This window comes from Thamnophis elegans, chromosome 9 (genome assembly GCF_009769535.1).
Source record: "Thamnophis elegans isolate rThaEle1 chromosome 9, rThaEle1.pri, whole genome shotgun sequence".
Taxonomy (NCBI): domain Eukaryota; kingdom Metazoa; phylum Chordata; class Lepidosauria; order Squamata; family Colubridae; genus Thamnophis; species Thamnophis elegans.
The window spans coordinates 30,074,022-30,097,065 of record NC_045549.1 but is presented as its reverse complement, the minus strand read 5'-3'; the positions used below and the strand labels follow the sequence as shown (position 1 = coordinate 30,097,065).

General features: G+C 34.1%; 1 protein-coding gene across 1 annotated transcript in view; it reads right to left on the bottom strand.

Annotated features, from left to right (window-relative positions):
• TTC29 (tetratricopeptide repeat domain 29) overlaps window positions 1–19,419 on the bottom strand; it is a 103,455-nt gene extending 84,036 nt beyond the window's left edge. Inside the window, exons 1-4 of the mRNA XM_032224525.1 lie at window positions 19,315–19,419; window positions 17,858–17,952; window positions 11,898–11,981; window positions 989–1,212 (exon numbers count right to left, since the gene is read on the bottom strand). Of these exons, the coding sequence (XP_032080416.1) occupies window positions 989–1,212; window positions 11,898–11,981; window positions 17,858–17,946 (397 nt within the window). The 5' untranslated portion in view covers window positions 17,947–17,952; window positions 19,315–19,419. The remainder of the gene's footprint in view (window positions 1–988; window positions 1,213–11,897; window positions 11,982–17,857; window positions 17,953–19,314) is intronic.
• Between the last annotated feature and the right edge of the window lie 3,625 nt (window positions 19,420–23,044).

Genomic DNA, 23,044 nt, shown 5'->3' with positions numbered 1-23,044 from the left:
TCTTCTTTGCAGGATACTATACTAGAAATTGAGAAACAAGTTAAATTGTTGTTTTTATTCAAATGTATGTAAGTCTTTTCTGGCTTCAAAAATGTAACTGGTTTCTATACTATTTAAATTCAGAATTTAGTTTTGTAGTTAAAATGATAACTATCTGACATTAATTTGCAAAACCTGCCCATATGGTATATTTTCTATGGGGCTCCTGGTCCCGTACAATAACTAGCATTATGTCCTATCTACACTAGCGATAGGCAATCTACTTTTCTTTTTCTCATTTGAAGCCTAGTCATTCATTACATATTTTAATTTCAGAACTGACAATCATATAATCTTTTTCAAAATGATGCAAGGTTTCTTTCCTCATTTTTCTCTGTCAAGTGAAGCAGTCTTGATGTGTTCTTTCAGTTATCCATCTAGCTTCTCATATTTTCTTATCTTATGGCTCCTATTTCAGCATATCAACATGAATTATATTTTGTTAAAATTAGGGTATTTAAAGGTGTGCACCAATATACAGCTATGCTGCCTGGAGAGCAATATTCAATAACAAGATTATGAGGATTACAACTTAAATGGAACACGTTAAGAATTTACATTTCAAATAAAGAAATACATGCCATGTATAAGAAATGAATTTGAAAAGCTGCTACTATAGTTATCTGAAAATTATGATGTTTTAAATTTTAAAAAGTGATATATTAGACAATGACTTCTCAGGAAAAGTGATAATTGAGTGATGATAGCATGAATACATCGAAAGCATCCTAATCGCTTCATTGCAGAGATTCATCTTGTCAGTGGAATGTTTTGTTCCAGCGTTGGGATTCATCATTTCGAATTCCCCATCATTTACTCCAAAAATACAGCTTAGCTGACTAAAGCTGAAAAATGCTATTTCCAGAAGAATCTCAAACTCACACATGAAACAACTGAAATCTTCCCTGAGGCACACATTGCTGCTCCATTACCCAGAATCCCCGTTTACCTGATCGCTGGGCTGCCTCAGCTCTGGTCAGGAAATAGTGAAGCTGATCCAGCTTATAAGGCTGCTCCTCCAGGGACTTTTCCAGCCATATGGCTGACCCAGGCCCTCCAGCCTCCCTCAAGGCATTCCACTTCTCTATCAGAGTAAAGAGCTCAGCAAAAGACTTGTGATAACCCTGCTGCAGCATGTCTATGCAGATGTTCTTCTTGTATGAATTCCGGTAACTGGGAATTTGAAAAGGCTGGTTTTAATTTTTTTTTTCATTCTTGATTATCATTTCTCCCTAAAAAAACTCACACAACATACAAATATGATTAAATATGCAAATACAATGCAAAGGTAATGCAGTGGTTGTTACACCAATTCTTTATTTAAAAATGCCAGCATGTTTTTGAAGGAGACCAAACGAAAGCGATAGCAGCTCTAGTTCTACCAAAACCACATTATAAATCTTCTGCAATTGAAGTCAGATAGGAATGTCAATTGAATTAATTCATTAAAAAAAACAACTCCTACAATTGCTGATGTGTATTTTCTCGGATGCCTCTTCAATTATAAAAATATGCTCGGAGGCATATTAACTCCAGCAAGATTAGACAGTGTGATTATTCAACTTTTTCCGAGAAGAGGAACAATCACACCACTATGTGACTGCAGATAATCACATCTGTGAGTTCACCAAGGGTAACTGAGGCACAAAACATTTCATTCATCTCTCAGTGTATTGATTCAATTTACAGTCATATACTAAACTATAGAAAGAAAAACAAAATGAAAAGGAGAAAACATTTTTTGGTTATTGTTTAAAAGATGACCAAAAGAAAAATAAAAGACTGAGGATTTAAAGACTTAAGAATAAGAATTAGTATTTTTTTAAAAAAATGGTGCAGGATATTTCTTTTGTTGAATTGGCTTTTGACCTTAAAGACAGCAAAACAAAATGTGGCTACTGCAATAAGTAGGATTACACTGAGCAGCCAGCAGTAATTGATTTTAAAAAGGGCTGTAAGTCCTGGAAAGTCCACTCAAACAGATGCAATGTAATGTAAAAGTTGAATGGAAAGTGCAAAAACTCTTTTACAAATATCTCAGTAATTTTGAATTTTCCTTCCTAGATCGCAATTGGCTTATGACAACAACTTTATCACCTTTTGCCATGGTTGTTAAGAGAATCACATCAGAAGTTTAGTGAATCATACAGTCATTAAGTGAATCCATTCATTTTCATTTTTTTTCATTTATTGAACATTTATAGGCCGCCCTTTTCCCTGAGGGGACTCAGGGCGGCTTACAATCACAAAGGAAAGGGGGTAAAGGACAGTGCAAAAAGAAATGTGAACAAAAAATAAATTAAACAATAAAACTCAACATTCACTCAACATTCGGGAGGGGCGAAAATAGGCTTAGCCCCAGACCTGACGGGCTAGCCAGTTCTTGAGGGCTGTGCGGAAGGCCTGGACAGTGGTGAGGGTACGAATCTCCACGGGGAGATTGTTCCATAGTGTCGGAGCAGCAACAGAGAAGGCTCTCCTCCGGGTAGTCGCCAGTCGGCACTGACTGGCGGATGGAATACGGAGGAGGCCAACTCTATGCGATCTGATGGGACGCAGGGAGGTAATTGGCAGAAGGCGGTCTCTCAAATAGCCAGATCCAGCTTCTTCCATTCACTTTGCATGTTGGAAGCTAGTTAGTAAGGTTTTAAATTGATATCATGTGACCCCAGGACGATGCAACTGTCATAAATATATGCATGTTGCCAGGGTTATATGATTGGATGACTACAAGAAAACTGCAACAGTTTTAAGTGTGAGGACCAGTCATTAGTCACTTTTTTCAGTGCTGTTGTAACTTTTGATGGTTGCTAAATAAATGGTTGTAAGTCAAAAACTACCTGTACTGATATTTAATTATTGTGAAGTGGGAGATTCTGTAAGAAATATATAAAAAAATTGGTATTGTAAATAAATATAATTTTATATAATTATACTCTTTTGTTTTACTTAGCCTATCTGTTGCATTTTGCTTTTATAATTAATTGTAGACTCTAAGTAAATAATATTAATTGTTTACTTTGCAATGGATTAAAAGGAGCCAAACCATTATAGTTTTTTATAGTACAAGCTAGTACAAGAAATTAAACTAGAAGTCAAAATACAAGAGGAGGGTGTAAAAAAATAAGCACGAAAGACAAACACAGTTGGAGTGGACATTCTTTTTGTGACCGAACCCCATAAAAAGTAGGTCTGGTAGGGAAAGCTGTTCTATAGCAGAGGAGCTACTGTGTCATTGTGAAGTTCCCATGTTTTCTAGCCATGTTGAGTTGTAAAGCAAACATTGTATGCAAGTCACAGTTATGGTTCCATAATTTTAATATATCAGGATCAGAGGCAATACTCTGAAAGAGTTAGAGATATGCAAGATGAAAGAAGGCGGTATTCAGAAACCCTGGTGTCTGTATGGAGATTCTTAGTCATCCAGGTCATGATTGTCCCAAAGGTGCTTTTTCAAGAGGCAACTGGACTTTCTGGTTTTTCTCTGAAGATGTTTCATTTCTCATCCAAGAACCTTCTTCGATAAGAAGTAAAATGTCTTCAAAGAAAAACCAGAAAGTTCAATTGCCTCTTGAAAAATCACCTTTGGGAGAAACTCTGGTGTTTTGCTTTGCGTTCCATTAAATCCTAAACTCACTGCAAGATAATTCTGTGCTCACTGAAGAAGATCATTGTACAATTTCTAAATTCCAAAAGTAAAATGCCACAGGCTGAAAATCTCACAATTTTAGGAGTTTTCTCCTATGCTTCTGGCTTCAAAACTGAAGTGTCTTGGTGAGTAGAAAATAGAAAAGGTCTTTTTATTTATTTATAAAAAGGTCTTAAAAAGGCACGCCTAACACAAATAACTAGGTGCAAATGTTATTTATAAATAAGACAGAAATTGTCTCAGTGCAGCTTCTTTTAACCTGGTTTTTTTCTAATCTTTACCCATCATCTTTTAGAAAAAATACAGCACTCTCCTAAATAGATCAACTACTAGCCAATTTATTATGTTTGATTGTTTGCTTTTGATTTAGGAAATTCTTTGAACCCAGCAATGCTTGTTTGTAGATCATTTACCTTGTTCACATGAGTAAACCTAGTTTATTAGCATGTAAATTTGAATTTCTTACACCGTCTTAAATTTGAGATGCACATTTATCATTGGTTAAGGTAATACATCACATTGTCAGGATCTGCTTAACTAAAGTTTCTTAAATAACCAAAAAGAGTTCATATTTACTATATTACATAATGAACATATTACAGCTTGTGTAATGTGTGAGATCAGACTATGATACGTTTCACTACAGCAAATTTTATTATTATAGCAAAAATATGATTTCTTTAGTCTTGCATTGATTAATGCAATGTGATCTTGGTTGTAGTTTGCAATCAAACAATATATGTGAAATATTTGTCATAAAATGCATTGTCATAATATGAATTTTAGATTTTGATTTATGCTTGAATAATAAGAATTTACATTTACATGTAAACATTTTATAAATTAATTAATAAAAATTGAAGACAAAAATAGGATAAACTTTATAGAGCTTTATGGAGCTCTCACCAAAATAAAGTAATATACCACAAGTACGTACAAAAGATTTTTGATTATTAAAATCTCATAACCTGTTATGGTCCTGTTGATAAACATTCATTTCCAAATTGCAACAATATCCCGTTAGTTATAATATGTAGCTAAACTTGAAATCATTTTAAAATTATATTTTATAAATCAATAACATTTAATGAAATTAATGCTCACAAATAGTCTTCCTAAACAGTTTTTCAACAATTATAATGGCCTCTGGGGACCTCTACTGGAAACATAGCCATACTGCAGTTAAATATTACTATTCAAGCAACACTCAGAATAAAATGAAAGTTGTGGAACAAAAACAAATATATAATGTTTTCTGGGTCCAATACTCAAATTATTATTTTCCTGTAGATGTTCCCACTAATTTTAAAATGACTGCATCCATTATGGAAATATTAAATAAATGAGCAATTTCAAAATAATTATACTTGTTAAAAGCATTTAAATTGAGATTTTGATGTTTTAAGGCAAAATTAAAAATTAAAATATATAAAGAAACCACTCTAATTTAGTGTACAATCTTGGTGTGCCTCTAGAATGGAGAGGATGGCAAACTTGTAAAAATAATAATAATAAAGCCACATTGCAGACAATGTAGGTGTTCTCATACAGATCTTACTGTGTTTGTTGGGTTGGGCAACTACTGATTTATTGGACAAAGGTAATCGTGAATATGCTCTCCAAACTCAGTGCATTGCAGTTAATATGCTGTCCAAATTTTAGTTTACAGTTGTGCAAACTAACATTTCATTATATATTGATGTATCTCAGCCCTTGACTTATTTTATTTATCTGTATCCCACCGTTATTATTTTTACAGCAAACATATCCAATACAACTTCCTTCTCCTATTTTCCCCATGACAATAACCTGTGGGGTGAGTTAAGCTAAGAGATAGTCTGGCCCAAAATCACCCAGCTAGCTGTCGTGGCTAAGGCAGGACTAGAACCCATGGTCTCCTGCTTTAGACTTCTAGTCTAACCACTAACCCAAATTGGTTGTCAATACATCTTATATCAGTCTCTTCAGAAGTCATTATTTAAAAAGATGGATTGAGCATCACCAAAATAAATCACTACTATTTACTCTGTCTGTTTAATTGCATTTTGTACATTGTTCTTTCCCCTGCTTCAAGTATGAACATAATTTAATTATTTATATTTGCCAACATGTCTAAGACTTTTCAATAAAAAGATAATACTGTACTTTCTTATTTTAAAAAGTTGGGGCAAATTATTAGATATAATAATATGAAAATGCAGAAAAGTACTAGATAAAACTGTTATAAAACATATTTATTCAAGTTCTTAAATAGTTAACATTTCAGGAATTACATATTTGTCAGGTAACAAATATTCTTTCATTGGAAAAAAATTCTTAGTTTGCACTAAGAAATCCTTAACTTTATAAGTGCTATATTTGTAGATTGGTCTTAAAGATGCAGAATAAATAGAACTTTCTAAAATTTAATAGTAGAATGAATTTGCTATTCAAATTTTATTGCAAGTCTAGTGGCAGGGTTATTTTTAAAGCATTTTAAAAAATAAATATTTATTAATGTAATAAGCTGTTTGATCAGGTAATGAAATATTTTAACATATACTGGATATTTTCTTAACAGGGTATTTATTGTAATTGTGAACAACCAGTTCCATATTCCAAATATTGTATTTTTTTACTTTTACAAATATAAAATTGAAAAAGCAAAACTTAGCAATAATATTGAAGTGTCTCTATGTTTTAAGGTAGATAGTAAAATGATAAGAAATTCACCATAGAGTAATTCCAGTTGTTTTTATTTTAATTCTAAATATTACATAATAAAACTTTATTTTGAACATATTTTATCAACTTGAATGGTCATTTTACCTAATCTATGGTTCAGAAAAAAGATAATGATGCTTGAATTAAATGATGTATAAATATGAATATTAATAATATTATCTCACCTGTTTTGGTTTTTGTAACCATATGAATGCAGAATACTATTACCAAAATGTAGATGCCAAATTGACATCGTCATAAGCATATTCTTAGCAATCTACTGTTTGAAATGCAAGCAAAATATATATTATCACTATCCATGATATTTTATAATGTTCAAATTTTAAGTAACTGAAATATAATGGTTATTTACAGAAAACTGATCTTTATGTGAAACCATATTTACTATTGCGCCTACCTAAAGCAGCTATTTACAATGTTATTTACAAGATACAAGGGGAAACAAATCTCAATTTCAACCAACATTTAAATTTTAGTCTATATTATTTTATACAATATATTAAATAAGTAAATGTATTACTTCATATATCAATAAATGTTACTATATAAAATAATAGCAATATGTTAACTAGGATGTATGTATGAAAAATACTCAGTTAGAATATTAATATCTTAAGCCCATTTAAAATATACAGGCTCTGAGACAGTGGGAAGAAGCTGTAAATATTTCTCCAGATCAGCTTTGTTCATTCCTAATGTGACAAATGTTTTGTACTTCTAAATGTGTTCACTTAAAAGAAGCCTAACTTATTTACTAATCAGTAACTCTGTAAAACTGAAAAGAAAGGTTAAAGTTTGATTGTGACATAAAGCTTTGTACACTAAATCTTCTTTTACATGTTATCTACCAGATGGATGGTAGACACATACACGTAAAAGAAAAGCATTTTGAGGGCAGAAACTCTTCAAAATGTTGGGGGGGGGGGGTTGAAATATATGTTATAATATTCATACTGCAATCCTATCTCAACAAAATAATAAATCCTACCAAATCTAATCTATTTTACTTCTCTATAACTGTATGTAATATTATAGCCTTATTCTAGAACATTTCTATGCAAAGCACATGTATTTATACTTTCATTTAGCAATTCATTTACAAAATACAAATTATAATTTAAAACTGAAGTTGATATCCTTCCTGTGGCTATTTAATCATGTTTCCAAAAAGAAGTCAATAATTTTAATTAGGCCCAATACTATCATGAATTCTAAGTAATGTCCTATTGAAATCTCCCTCTGAAATTCAGAAAGAAAATTCAAAGACTATGGTTTTGGAAAGAAAGTCTTACACTTCATTGGGGTTCATATACAGAGAGAAACTTCTTTGTTTCACTGAGGAAACAGTTTTGGTATTAACTATTTAACTAATTATAGTTTCCTATGACATGTGAGTTCGGGAAAAGTCCTTGTTTACACTTTCTTATGCAGACAAAATGAACAAAGGGTCTATGGTTTAAATGCAGTGTTATGAGAACAGGAATCTCTGCAATAGATTCATGCCTCTCCACCTTCTTCCATGCATCCTTAAAAAAACACTTTCACTGAAATTAACATTATATTAAAATGATGGAATATTGTGTTTTTTTTAAAGAGGGGATTATTTTGGACTATTGTACTATGTAAAGTGAACATCACAGAAAAAAGGTACTATATTTGCAGTGCATCAATAGGATATTCACCTTAGATTTTCATGTTGAATTCTTTTTGTAACATACAAGGGGGGAAATCAGTCCAAAGGAGTTCAGGATGATTAAAAAGCAGAATTTCTGTGTAGCCCAGAAAATTTACTCCATATATTCCAGGCTAAGCAAATTCCTACTGATATTTACTATCACTTCACAATGAACTTTTCCATAGTATTCTATGCACACTAAAATAAAGCACAGCTATTTACTTGCCCTTGTATTCCCTGCCAAGTGCTGGGGAATTATTGAGAAATGAAAGAAGCATACTATAGATTTAAACTTAGCAAAACAATGTATGTAAATAAATAAACATTCAGTATTCTTCTTTATTAAAATATGACTTTTATTTCATATTTTCTAAAATCTGATGAATTTTTGCAAGTAAAATTCTGTTTCCTCTAAACTTGCTAATAGCCATGAGAATCTGTATTTTGCACCTTTCCATTAAAAATGTATTGCATTTTTTGAAATTATTCACCCCGCCTTTTATCCAGATCATTTCTTTGAAAGGAAGAAGTAGATAATAAATGGAATTATTCATGATTTCCCATTAAATATGAAACTTTCTTTTGCAGAGTTTAGAAAATGGAACTTCTACATAATGTACTGAAGTTGATTAGAACTTTTTAATCTCTCAAAAGAAAATATTCCATATTACAAAAATGCATAGAATATTTTTTAAAAGAAAGCAAACTATTTATTTCTTCCATAACCATATTCTTTAGCACGCTGTTAAGAACATTACCATAGCAAGGCATTGAGTGTCCATGTTTTTGAACAGAACTATATTCTTTCTCTGTTTCAAAGGAGACATTAACTTCCAAAAAAAGTTGGTTAGTGAAAACACAGAATCTGTCACAGCAAGCAAGATCACTAAAATATTAAAACAGAATAATAATATACACATATATAATATTAACATTGGAATGCATTCAAAAATAATGATATATTTTATAACGATGTATATATATATTTACTGGACAATATCACTTCAACAGTGAGTTGAATGGGATATAATGTGTTATTAAAAATATATTATAGATTCAAAGTAAACAAACTAGATTTTTCTGAAGCCAAAAATGTACAAGGACCACAAAATACTAATCTATTCCTAAAAAGTGTACATGTTCTTCACTTTCTGTAATATCAGATATTATAATAGCAATTTTTGAAGGGACTTTGAGAGCATCCAAGGTTGGGGAGAATTCATTCAGCTATGGATATTATACTATATATCTCCAATGTTCAGAACTAAGATACAAATGTTAATTCATTGGAAATAGGGGAAATATAATTAAGACAACACTAAGCATAAAGAACCTTGAACGACTATAGAGGACAGTAATTTTGACAAAGGCAAGTAAAGACTGTAATCTTAGAAGTACATTTATGTAATCTTAGAAGTACATTTATGTGACAATAAGACTTGCTCCTGAATAAAGACATGCAATATATTAATGGAGCAGATCTTACCTGACTAATAATCAAATGTTTAATCCACATTAATAGATTAATTCCATGGGGGCTTCTTGAGAAAGAAATTCAATGTCAATTAATTTCAACTAAGGGAATGCAGATTTGTAGTTAAAATCTGAACACAAAAAACAGGATTATTCAGTCTAACATTTGATTTTTTTTTTCATTTGATAGAATTTACAATTTCACATCCAGGCCGTAACAAATTGGATATTATGTTTACCATGTCTACTACTATGTAACCTGTTCTGGGTGAAGCCCTTTTTTTAAAAAAGAAAAATGTCCAGAAAGTTTTTAAAAATTGGAAGTCTTAGCTCCTGAGTATATTATATATCAGCTAAGAGACATTGAAGAATAATTATATCCATTATTCCATTGCATCAAAATATGGGAAGATAAGTATACATTTCTTATTTGAATAATTTGCTTGTAAAAAGTGAAAAGGTTGATTTTGAACATTTCAATATATTCATCAGGGATGGTTTTAAATCTGTGATCCTATCATTATTTACCTGGGAATAAATCTCATTAAATTAAATACTTCTAAGCAGAAATGTATGCATTGTAATATTTTCAGCGAAGGCTGGCATGATCTTACAGAACTACAGTATATTGTTAGGAACTATTCATACTATGATTTGTCTGGTATAAAACCCCAGCTCATGTTGGAACCCCAAATCATTCCCTTGACACTGTTGTGATGGGAAGCCTGCAAAAGATGTTGCAGCCACCTTGACACAATTTGTCTTTTGAATTGAAAAAGCTATGAGTTGTGAAGGTAGTATGATGGCACATTGGCGACTTTGCAATTGGATTCTTTTCTCAGCAGTGTGATCATTGTTGCATGTTGCTTAAAGAGCTGGACTGGGTAAGTGGGAGAGACAAATTCTAAATAGTTATATAAAAAGATAGGCTTATAAGAATAAGACACTGAAGCTCTATGGGTGGGAGTAGAGAGAGGCAATGATAAAGGTTAGGAGATGAAGGAAGAATTTACCACAGTGGGAAAAATGCCACCAATAAAGATTACAAAGCTACAGTAAGGCAAAGAATTTACCCTTTTGTTCAATTTCCAATAAACTATAGCAGAGTCAGAAATAAATCGGTTCAGCTCACAAAACCAAAAAATATAGAGAGATAATCAAGTTTACAGTTGATCCCAATGTGGTGCAGGTACTAGCACCGAGGTACCCTTAGCAGTCTCTCATCAAAAGCTTTAAAGATTTTCTTCCCCAAATAAGAGAGCATTTTTGCCCTATGTCCTCCATAATATGCAACCTGAAGCATGATCAAAGGGAATCATTTGGGACTCCATCAAAGATTTTCTTATCAAAAAAAGCAAGAGGGGAAAGGCAGAGGGCCAGAGTTGTATAGTTTATTGATGGGCCCATGCAAGTTATTTTTCTAGAAACCAAAGAAGCATACATTCAAGCTCTGGCAATGGAGTTCATAAAAAGCATAAAAAAACCTTCTATAATCCTCAAAAGAAATGGCTTTCTATTATATGACCGATTATGTCAAATCAGAGCTTTTTGAAAGTTCTTTAGGGTTCAAGAGTATCCTTTAAACTCCCTTCACCTTGTTTTAAAAACAAGGCAATGACTTATTTTTAATGACAGTGTATAATGAAAATAATACCATAAAAAGAAAATTCAGGAGACTATAAAAATACTCTGCTCCAAGTTTACATGCTTAAAATAGGATCATATTTAATCTGCAGTGATATTTCTTTTACATGTATTTAAAGTATCAATGGCTAAAGTAGCAATTTCTGAACAGAAAATGAATTACTGCAATAGTTTCAATAGCATAAGCAAACAAAAAACACTTTTGAAAATGACTAACACTAAAATGTTACAGTACACCCAGTTTTAAAATGTTATACAATGTATAAATGTTATATAGCATGAAATGATTTTTCTCTTAGGAGTTTTTAAATCTATATTTCAAAAACACTGGTGAACTTCATAGAGTCAACTTTGCAAACAGTAGTTGTATTTTGGAAATAAAAGTTCATCCTTGAAAGGCTTGCAAACATCCATGAAAGAAAAATATATGTTTTTAATGGCTATTAGAAAATCAAATGCTGTAAAAGCACTAGTGGTTCAGTAAATCATTTACCAAACATAGACACTGATCTAACACCTTTAATATATGCAAGGTAAGTAGTGTGAAACATAATTATTTAATATCAATTTTAATTTTTAAATGCCATGTTCTTCTGAAAATTGCCCGAGGAACTTCAGATATCAATGAATAACACTAGAAACAAAGGAAATAATAAAGTTGCAGGATAAAATTCTCAAAAAGATCTTACTTACGCAGCAGCTTCTTGTTTTGAAAATCCTTTGATATGCATGGCCAAATAACGATCTATGGCATTTTTTCCTTTGATCAGATGCATCCTAAATTTTTTAAAAAATAAAGAATACTGAAAGATGGCTTAATATTACAATACGCTCCATGTATTATGAACTAAACCTTGCTCAGAGAAAGGCGGGTATGTATTGAAATATTGATGAATTTAAGCATATTATAAACATGTACAATATAATTTTTCAAATTCCATATCTATCTCAAATCTTTGTTTTTTATAGATTAATAAATGTAGCTTTAGAAAAAAAATTCACTGCCTTCATGTTCATTGTCCACTTATCAAATCACCCAGGGCAAGCAGAATGAATTTGCTTTCTTAAGTGATAATAACTGCCAGAGGATATTGTCTTAGACAAATTACAAAGTAGAACAGTGGTGTAGCATTGGATGTGTGTAAATCTTAATAGAAGTTTTCCTATTGGATGATCTCAAGTTCAGGAAAAAGGCATCAAGCAATGTACCCATTCTAGATAAAATTGCATTTTTCTTCAAGAAGCAGATGCATAGCTTTAAAATTAAACTACCTTAATTAAAGGCCAAAACAGTTGCTGTGAAAACAAGGGCCTATGCTGACTTCAACCTTTCCTGGACAGAAATAGTTTAACATTGCTAAGACCTGAGAAGACTCAAGTGAACAAAAAAGAAAAGAATAATAAAAAGAGGAAAAAAAAAGGAGAGGGGGTAACCCCCCCCCCCAAGAAAGAGAAGTCAATATACTCTCTAACATTAAACTCAGCTTCTCATTATTTTTAAAATTTTAAACAATGTCTTTACCTGCTTCCGCATATAAATTCTATACCTCCCATCCTGCCTTTACCCGTGTCCGCATATATATTTTATCCTCATCCATTGCTCCTCTCATATTTACTCCACCCTCGTGTAGACTCTCCAGATAATCTTTCTTAACCTTGTATTCAAATAACAATTTATACAAAAATCAGCTTACATTCTGAATCAAGATAATCTAATTGAACTTTCACTACCCTTCCATCTACCCCACGCACCCGACTCCATTCATCCCAAACCACAATCCAAGAAAACTATGATCTCCGCTCTCCTCGCCCCAAAGAATAGATCATGCGCAGTTTAAATTAAGATTCAAACAAGTCTTATATAAGTCCCATATAATATATGTCCAAATTCAGCACCGCTTCTTTCAGTCTCAATATCTCTTCATCGATATACAGCTTTGTCATTTTATACCAGACAGGAGTCCTGAAATTTTATTCAAATTAAATATTTAAGAAGTATTTTAAAGGCATAGCTGGATCTTTATTCTTTACTCTTCTGCCCTTCTGGAAAGGGAAAGCAACACCCGCCGCCTTGTAGCCACGTGTCCCGCTGCTTATCTTCTCCTTTTCCTTGTCTTTCTCCAAGTCCGGATGAATCAGGAAGTCCCGCCTTCAGGGTTTTGTAGTAAAAATCTCGGGCTTCGCAAACAGAATTGAGACGATATTTTTGGTTCTCAAATGTGACTGTGATACCAGATGGCACTTCCCATTTATATTGTATCTGAGAATCTCTGAGTTTTTCAGTTAAGAAAGTGTAGTCTCTCCTTGCTCTTAATATTTGAGATGGTATTTCTTTAAAAACAATCAAGTCCTGTCCATCGATTCGCAGCCTGTTATTGTAAAACTTCTGTATTATCGCATTTCTGGATTCTCTTGTGGTGAAATATATAATTATGTCCCTCGGAAGCTGTCGTTGTTTTGCTACACACGAGTTCTGGCGATAAATTTTTTGAATCTGCCAATCAAAGTTAAATCCCGGACTTCCCACCGAACGTCTGAAAGCTTCAAAAAAGGTCTGTTTCAAATTCTCCTGTTCCTTTTCACGCAATCCTCTGACTCTTATTGCAAACGCAGTCTTATTGTAATTTATCATAACGAGTTGTTTTTGAGCATTTTCAACTTCCTGTTGTAACGTTTGAATTTTAGATGTCAAATTAGAATTAGTTTTTTCCAAAAGTTCCAATTTGTCCTCCATTTCAGAAACATAGCCTGTCATAACAGTCATAACTCTGATCGTATCTTCCCTTGTTTGAGCAATCTTGGCGTCCAGTTTATCATATAAGTCCGATAAAAGTTGTTTAATTTCCTGTCTGAACTCTTTAAGGGTTTCAAAAAGAAATTCTTGCGTTAAGAGATCTCCAGTGGAGGGCGTGGGAGGCAAGGGCAGTGATTTTGTAACAATTTCTTGAGATGTATTATTAAGGAAACGCTTAGACTGCTTCGATTTGGGAGCCATTATAAAAAAACGCACAAACAAACAAAGTCTCTGCTCCCCTCGGTTTTAAATGGGGTACTATTTATAGATTTTTAACAGTTAATAAGGAGAAGTCTTCAGGAGAATAGAGCTGATTGAGTGTGTCATATATCAAACGCAGAAGCTATAAAATCACCATCTTGTAACGCAGCTGGATAAGAAAGCCTTTTACAAAATTGAAGCTGGTATTTTGAATAGTAATAAGAAAAAAATTTTTTACAACTTCAAGTTAATATTTGGTTTTGAAGCCATTTCAAAATTTATCTGCCTGCAGTTAATAAAACTCTATTGCCTGAATATGCAGCTTTAAGTGAAGAGGCTGAATTCCCCTTTTATTTTGAAGTTAAGGCTTGGCAAAACTTTCAGTGAGTAAACATTGTAACAAGACCGTTCAGCAGATTCATCACCATTTAACTTCCAGATAAGCAAAGTTAATGAAGGAATAACATTCTTGTAGAAATAAAGCTAATTAAAAAGCTTCTGCTGGCCTATTGTGAAACCAAAACATGTGATAAGCAATCTCTTTTGTTTTGGATTCTTGTGAATTCTTGTGAGGATTAACAAAAAGTGTTCATTATTACCGGAGAAACCAGCCTGCTCGGCGCCATTTTAAAAGCCTCTAAGTAAATAATTTTTCGGAGGAGAAAAAGAAAAGAAGCTAAAATGTTGATAAACAATTATTGTGCACGGAAATGGATTCAGCTCGTGATAAGATTAAATCAAACAAAACTTTGAGCAGAGTGGGGGAGTCTTACTTTGTCCTGCACAAGGCAGTTTGAAGTTCCCAGCACGGACAGCCGTTCTGCCTTGGGCTAGCCCCCCTTTCCCTGCAAGCACAAAAGCTGCAAAAATCGAAGAGCATTTGCCAGCAAAACAAATTCTTCTTTCCTTCTTGCCTGAAGGATAAGAAAACCTGATAAGACGTCAGATGGAAGATCCTCTAAACAGGTACGTAGCCAGGAATTCGGAGGCAGCTGATTTTTTTGCTGCCACCACCAGCAAGCTCCTCCCAGGAAGCCCAATTTTTTATTATTTTGTAACTTCTAATCTATTTGGTTTCAATATACTCCAGACTTTGCTTGATAAAGAACGATGCCGGGAATGGGACCTGGGAAGTCGGAAGGGGGTCAGGGAGGGGGGTTCAGGGGGTGGGTGGGGGGGAGGGTCGAAGTAACAATGAATGCACTTGGATACTGTTGCCTTTTCTTTTTCTTTTTTTCTTTTCTTCTTTCTTTTCCTTTTATTTTTCTTTTGTTTTAGTACAAAACAAATAGACCAATGAATACTAGAAATACACCGAAGCGAGGTGTAGAGGGAAAGAAGAGGGGGGAATTAAGAGGGAGTGGGAAGGGAATGTAAGGAGGGTGAGATGGTGGGAAGGGGAGAAAGGAATGGCTGAGGGGGAGGGGAAGTAGAAGAGGGGATTGTTGGAAGGGAGAAATGAAAGTTGGAGGGGTAGAAGGAAGGGTGTATGTAGGATAGAAGTGTTATGAGTTGTTTATTCTTCTTTTTTTTTAACTGCACAGTATTTAAGTGATTGTATAAAGGAAAATGAAAATGTAATAAAAGAATCTTTGATACAAAAAAAAAAAAGACTCAAGTGCAAGTCAACCTTCAGCTATGGAAGCTTAACGGGTGATATAGCAAAAATTAATCATTTTCTTGCCCATCTTATTTCAGAGTCATATGAAGCCCTCAGAGTGGGTCTTCAAGTAGCAGATTCAAACATGAACAGCAAATAAAAAAAGTGTTTTTATAAATGTAACCAAAAATAACACAAAATTCATAGGTTATACAAATACTCTTTAAATAGATTACTGTAAATTCCTGAATAAGAGATTAAAATATGTATGAATACAAGCCAGAGGTGGGTTGCTCCTGGTTCAACCCGGATTGGGCGAACTGGTAGTAGCAGCGGCGGGAGGCTCCGCCTGCCTACCCAGATACTTCTGCGCATGCAGATAAAATTGGCAACCCACCACTGATACAAACATCTTAGTCATAAATATCTAATAGACCACAGCTCTTTGTTAAGCATACTTAAAGCAATAACGTCCTATTGCTGTGCATCTTAGGGTATAACAATAACCCTAATTTAAACATTTCTCTATTTGATACCTGTGCACTTTCGCAGTATGCCTTTTTCTATTTCCATTTTATTTTTTAATTTTCTGAGACTCTCTGTATGTATGTAATGCAAACATAACTTGGCAAATTAAGGAAAACAGAATTTATTTGCCATGAGATCTGCAGTTAGATTATTACAACATTGTACACAGATCTTTACATATGGAAATATATCAAACTAATAAAGTATACTCAGAATTTACATGGTCTCATAATTCAAAAAGGATCCAAGGGTAGCTTCCTTGAGGTGAAAAATGTTAAGGAACTGATAAGGAATCTCAGACATATCTATGTAGAAATAGGTTTCATGGTATTAATTCTGTATGACATTATATCTCTTTCTCATCTATCCATCCATCCATATTTTAAGCTTCTTTATTCTGGCAAAATATAGCAATAAAGAGCTGTGTTGCTCATTAAAAACAACTATTGGTATGTTAAGAGAAACTATTCTTTCTACAACACAGCATTTTTAAAAAGTGGAAACTTGATATATGTCAATAGTTCCTCTAATTTCTAAAGAAAGGTACAAAGGCTTATATAATTTCTCTATTGGAAAATGTGGGTTATTTTTTGATGTTCTATGGATTTGACATTTATGCAGTGTAAAAATTGATACAATAAAAATCATATTTGATTTTAATACTTATATGCATATATGTGTAAAGTTTCAAAATACTGCCTCAAATGTCACAATAATGGGCTTTATAGAATTCATCACAATCAACAACAGTTGCAATGGAGAGGTTACAAATAAAGTGAGGGAATAAAGTTTATCCCCAATAACAGCTGTCTGAAGAAATATAAAATGTAAATTAAACCTCTAGAGCGCAATATGCTGCACTATTAATAACTACTAGCTATTTATAACAAGTGCAATTTCAAAAAGTCATTTTGAATTTTAAAATGTGAAAATCTTTTCGATTCTACCTTTATTTTTTATGTATATTATCATTTTAATTCAGAATATATAATTTAGACTCTTGCTGTGGCTTGGTTACTATACTAATTTTTTTTTAGTATTTATATGTACATTTATTTAGGGGATGCGGTGGCTCAGTGGCTAAGACGCTGAACTTGTCTATCTGAAAGGTCACCAGTTAGTCAGTTCAAATCTCTAGTGCCACATAACAGGGTGAGCTCCCGTTACTTGTCCCAGCTTCTGCCAACCTAGCAGTTCGAAAACAGGTAAAAATGCAAGTAGAAAAATAGGGACCACCTTTGGTGGGAAGGTAGCAGTGTTCCATGCACCTTCAGCATTTAGTCATGCTGGCCACATGACCATGGAGACGTCTTTGGACAGCGCTGGCTCTGAAACGGAGATGAGCACCGCCCCCTAGAATTGGGAACAACTAGCATATATATGCAAGGGGAACCTTTACCTTTACACATTTATTTCCAACTATAGATTTTAGCAAGATTGTTACTGTATTATAATTATTCTGTTATTAAAGTTTAAATGTCAAAGAATCACAAATGAATTGAAAAGAAAGGTAATTAAAAAAATGTATACCTTGCAAGAGATGGTGAAGTGCATCTCATCTCCTCCATACTTGGATGTGATCTGGGACTTTGTATAGGTATTTGAGGAAACAAACTCATTCTGAACTAAATAAATATAGAATATTTCAAAAATTAGCATCAGATAGTTCAATTTGCATAGACATTCCAAATTTATTCCAAATATTTGCTGACAGAAATAATTCAGACATACATTAAGACACCTTAAATCCCATCTGAAAAGATATGACTGTAGTATCTGGGTATATAATAGGATCAATTTGACTAATAAAATAAATGATGCATAGTTAAGAAGATGTAAATTCATCTTCTGGCCTAACCTCTTATCCACTTGACATTCCTAAATAACAGACACACTTGCTCTCAATTAATTCATTAAAACACGTTTTCCCTGCAGTTCTACAACCCAAACATTTTCTATGAAGCATGTTGAACTTAGAGGTATAGCTTCTATTACATTAGAATAAGAATTAGGAAAGAGAAGAACTAAAGTTATTTTTATAAAATCAATTTTGTCAGTACTTAAGAACTAAATTTGTCACTACTTAATTAAGAAGATTTAAATTTATCACTGACGAAAGGAAAATTGAGCAGGTAAAGCATGGGCAATTTTTTTCTGCTGTTTTATTTGATATTATTGCTACTATTAGTTTTAGTCCTGAGCTTTAGTTTTAATCTATTATTAAGTTTAATATTTCATCTATTAAAATTAATAATCATCTGTTTTACCATGCTACATGTAATCCCCAACATATGACCACAATTGAGCCCAAAATTTCTGTTGCTAAGTGAGACAGTGGTTAAGTGAGTTTTAGTTCATTTTACGACCTTTCTTGCCACAGTTGTTAAATGAATCACTGCAGTTATGAAGTTAGTAACATGGTTGTTAAATGAGTCTCACTTCCCCATTCCCTTCTGACAATCAAAATCAATCCCCATTGATTTTGATTGTCAGAAGGTTGCAAAAGGTGATCACATGACCCCAGGACACTGTAACACCATAAATATGAACCAATTGCCAAGCATTTGAATTTTGATCACATGACTATGGAAATCCTGCAACAGTCAGAACTGTGAAAAACAGCTGTAAGTTACTTTTTTCAAAGTCATTATTTTTGAATGGTCACTAAAAATCATTGTAAATCAAGGTGTATCTGTATATTACATTAAGTATGAAAATTTTAAGAGTTCATTAGGACCCAATAACCTCTGTTTTGTATTTTTTTATTTACCCAGTTGCCTTAGAGTATTGCTTTTGTTTTTATCTAGGTTTTTTGTTACAATGGTCATTTGTCAAAATAAAGGAAGTTTTAGGTGATTTGTGGTACAATATATCGACTTGTATATTCTGGTGAAAATCTGCACTTAAATTGTAGCCATCACTAAAACCAACAAATTATGGATAAAATTAGTGCATGTAAGAATATTTAACATGTCAGTATACATTACCAATTAATGCCCTTCAATAATAAGATATTATTATTAGTTGTTGTGGCCCAGCAGGATTCGTTTGAGCTGCTGATGGACTCGGATAGCGAGGAACTTTATGATTCTGCTATGGAAGATGTGGAGGACCGTGGGCAGGGTTCAGACTCAGAGCAGGAACCAGAGAGGCTGGTTGGCCACCAGGAGGCGCCTGAGGCATGGAGCAGTGGGGAGGATCAAAGGCAGTTTGTTCCTGACAGCAGGCAAAGGAGGGTGGAGAAACGGAAGCAGCAGCTGCGAGGCAGACATAAGAGATAATCAAGCACAGGTGGTTGTGGCTTGGCCCCTTCCAAGAGAGTATATAAGTGAGAAATTGGGAGGAGTCCTTTTGCAGGACACAACCATTTGTAACAGTCTTGAGGAACTCTTTTGTGGTCTGTTTTGTATTTCTGTTCTGTTTGGTTTGGGTTGCTGGCAACCCTTCTTGCATGAGAGTGTTGTCTGGGCTTTCAGCCAATGGAGTTGTAATTCCTATGATTAAAGAGTGGCAAATAGCCAAACCTGTGTCTGCGTTACTCACAGGTCCTGTATGAAACTGAATCAGCATTTATTTTAAGGAGAATAACATTAACAACACAGCAAAACAAAATAGACTTGTCAATCATTTTGGAATTCATAAACGGTAAAAGGATTTTCTTCATTTTTATACATGATACTGCACTCTTCTTCTGACATACTTAGCTTATCCTTTGTACTGTTAAAGTTGCAGCTGCCACTACCTTCCTTTTGTACCTCTGTGATCTGACAATCTTAGCAGCAGAAGTACCCTTACTCTTAAATTTAACTTAATGTAGGTATTGTAAATCCTGTTGGCAGGCCTTAAGTCACAAACATTTAATAGAGGCAGAAATATAACTCAACAAACCCCAAAGGCATCATATTCACTAATTTTCAGAACTATTATAAGGAAAGATATAGTATTTCATTTTTAAAATAGAATAAAATTTATCAGAAGAAAATGATGGTTTTAAATGATGGAAAAATAGTGTGTGTGTGTGTGTGTGTGCGCGCGCGTGTGCATGTATGTATGTAAAATTAGTAATGTATTTAGTTCAGAATTGGCAAATCTTTCTCCAATGAGAAAATTCCAGGCAGATCCAGGACCAACACAAATTTATCTGAAATTTATCAAAACTCCCAATAGTACACCAGATATTTAAAAAAATTAAACCATCCACAGTACGACTAAAATATAAACAAAGAGAAGAGAGACAGAAATAGAAAAGTGTACATAGAAAAACAGGAAAGATAGGACTTTGAAAAGTATTTATTTCATAGACTATTAACCCTCCTACAATTTTAATTTTAATGGCACACAACAATAAAAGGCAATAGAATAGAATAGAACAGAACAGAACAGAATACATAAAAAGACAAGATACATTCATCAAGAATCATAAGGTACAACATTTAATGATAGTCATAGGGTACAAATAAGCAATCAGGAAACAATCAATATCAATATAAATCATAAGGATACAAGCAACAAAGTTACAGTCATGCAGTCATAGGAGGAGATGGGTGATAGGAACGATGAGAAGACTAATAGTAATAGTAATGCAGCCTTAGTGAATAGTTTGAGGGAATAATTTGTTTAGCAATAAAAGAAAAGGTTTAAAATATATTATACACAACCAAAATTAGCAGGTAAAAGCAACTTACAAGCAATAATAATATACACTCTCATCATAGAAACAATTTATCTATTAAGACATCCAGTGCATGGGGGTATAAACCCAAATCTTTGTGGATCTACATGGCCTTAGGGCAATAGGGTTAGGACAGTAGATGAAAATCACTAGAATGCTTTCCAAAAAAAATCTGTTTTCAATACAGTCTGAAAGCCATCCACAGGAAGAACAATCCTGAGCTGAAACTGAATTGATGTATGGACCATAATATTTGTATTATGTACTGTAATGGGCTGTGGAAAGACCTTAGGACCGTGATGGCACGCGGAGCCACACTTGCCGGTATGTGTGTGCCGGCCAGCTGATTTTTGACCTTCCGGAGGGCCGGGGGAGGCTGTTTTTCAGGAAAGCCTCCAGAGTCTAGAAACGGCAAAAAACAGGCTCAATGAGTCAAATGGAAGTTCGTTTCAAACTTCCGGTTGGCCCATTGGGCTTGTTTTTTGCCCTCCCCAGGCTCCGGAGGCTTTCCTGAAGCCTAGGGAGGACAAAAACGGCTTTCCCCGATCCCCTATAGCACTCTGGAGGGCCAGGGGAGGCTGTTTTCACCCTCCCCAGGCTTCAGGAAAGCCTCCAGAACATGGGGAGGGCGAAAATTCCCTCCCTGCGCGGGGGTTGCTCACGCATGCTCGGTGAGGGTGGGGGTGGTCGCATGCACAGGTGGGTGTCATTTGTGCATGCGCAGTGGGTGGGCACACACACGCACACAAAAGCACGCGCACACACAGTTTTGGCACATCTTTAGAAAAAGGTTAGCCTTCACTGCCTTAGGAGATGGAAGAAAGATCTGCCAACTAGACCATTTGCATGCAACATATTTTCAGTTCACAGAAGGAGAGTAGATTCAGGAAGCATTTTAGAAGGGACCCTCCCTAATTTTCTCTAGAGTTAAAGGAAGGGGTGAAATACCTTGTTTTTCAAAATTCTATTAGTGTAATCTTACAATAGAGTAATATTTACTTGACTCTGCTATCGCTTATTGGAAATTGAACAATAGTCATATTTATGCTTCTTATCTGGACTAACTTGATGAGGTTAACAAATTATCATAGGTAGTTCTCACTTATTGACTGAAATTGGGAGCAACAACTGTTGCTGTAGAAGGAGGAATGGTAGAACTGGAGGTGGAGTGAAAAGAGAGATCAGCCTGGAATCCATTGGCAGTGATAAGTAAACTAAGTCCAGCCCTTCTCGAGTGCTATTGATCTTTATCTAGCTTTAATCAGGTGCTGGCAGGTTAAAGTTGAGAAGATTTCTGTGTGTATGTTTTTAACAATAAATTAACTTAATTGAACCTGGACTTGGTCTTTTGTGCCTGAAGTTCTAAGTGACATTTGTAAAGTGAAATTTCATAGCACCACACTGATGTGTCTGTTCTACCATGATCATTAAGCAAATCACCTTTATCTGTATAATATCCCATCTTTTTTTTTGTATAGCTAAAGGAAATGTACATAATGCTTCCACCTTATATTTTCCCCATAACAACAACTTGTGAGATGGATTGGGCCCAAAGTCATCCAGCCAGCTTTCATATCTTTCATATCTAAGGGATGACTAGAACTCTCATGTTCAACACTTAAAACTACCATGCCTAATGGGTTCTACTGGACTGCAGTAAGACTGCAATAGGCACACCAGTCAAATCTGGACAAAGGGCACTCTAATTCTGACCTCTCACCCAAGGAGTCCCCAAACAATGATGGTGGAAGAAACATGAACCAATATATTCCTAGCTGGAAGAATATTATTAGGCTATCCTATTGCTTTCTACTTCCTATTGCTTTTTCCCTGGGCATTAACAGGGCCCTAAACCTTCTGATCAGGCAAGTCAGTACTGGTGATTTCCACCCTTGACCATCCTTTATTCTTGACTCACATACTATAGAAAGAAAGCCTACATACCAAAAGACAGAGAGAAAAATAGGACATCCCCCTGTCCAGAAGATTTCTCTAAATTTAACTTTCTCGTAGTGCTTGAGCATAAGATAGAGAGGTTGCATGAT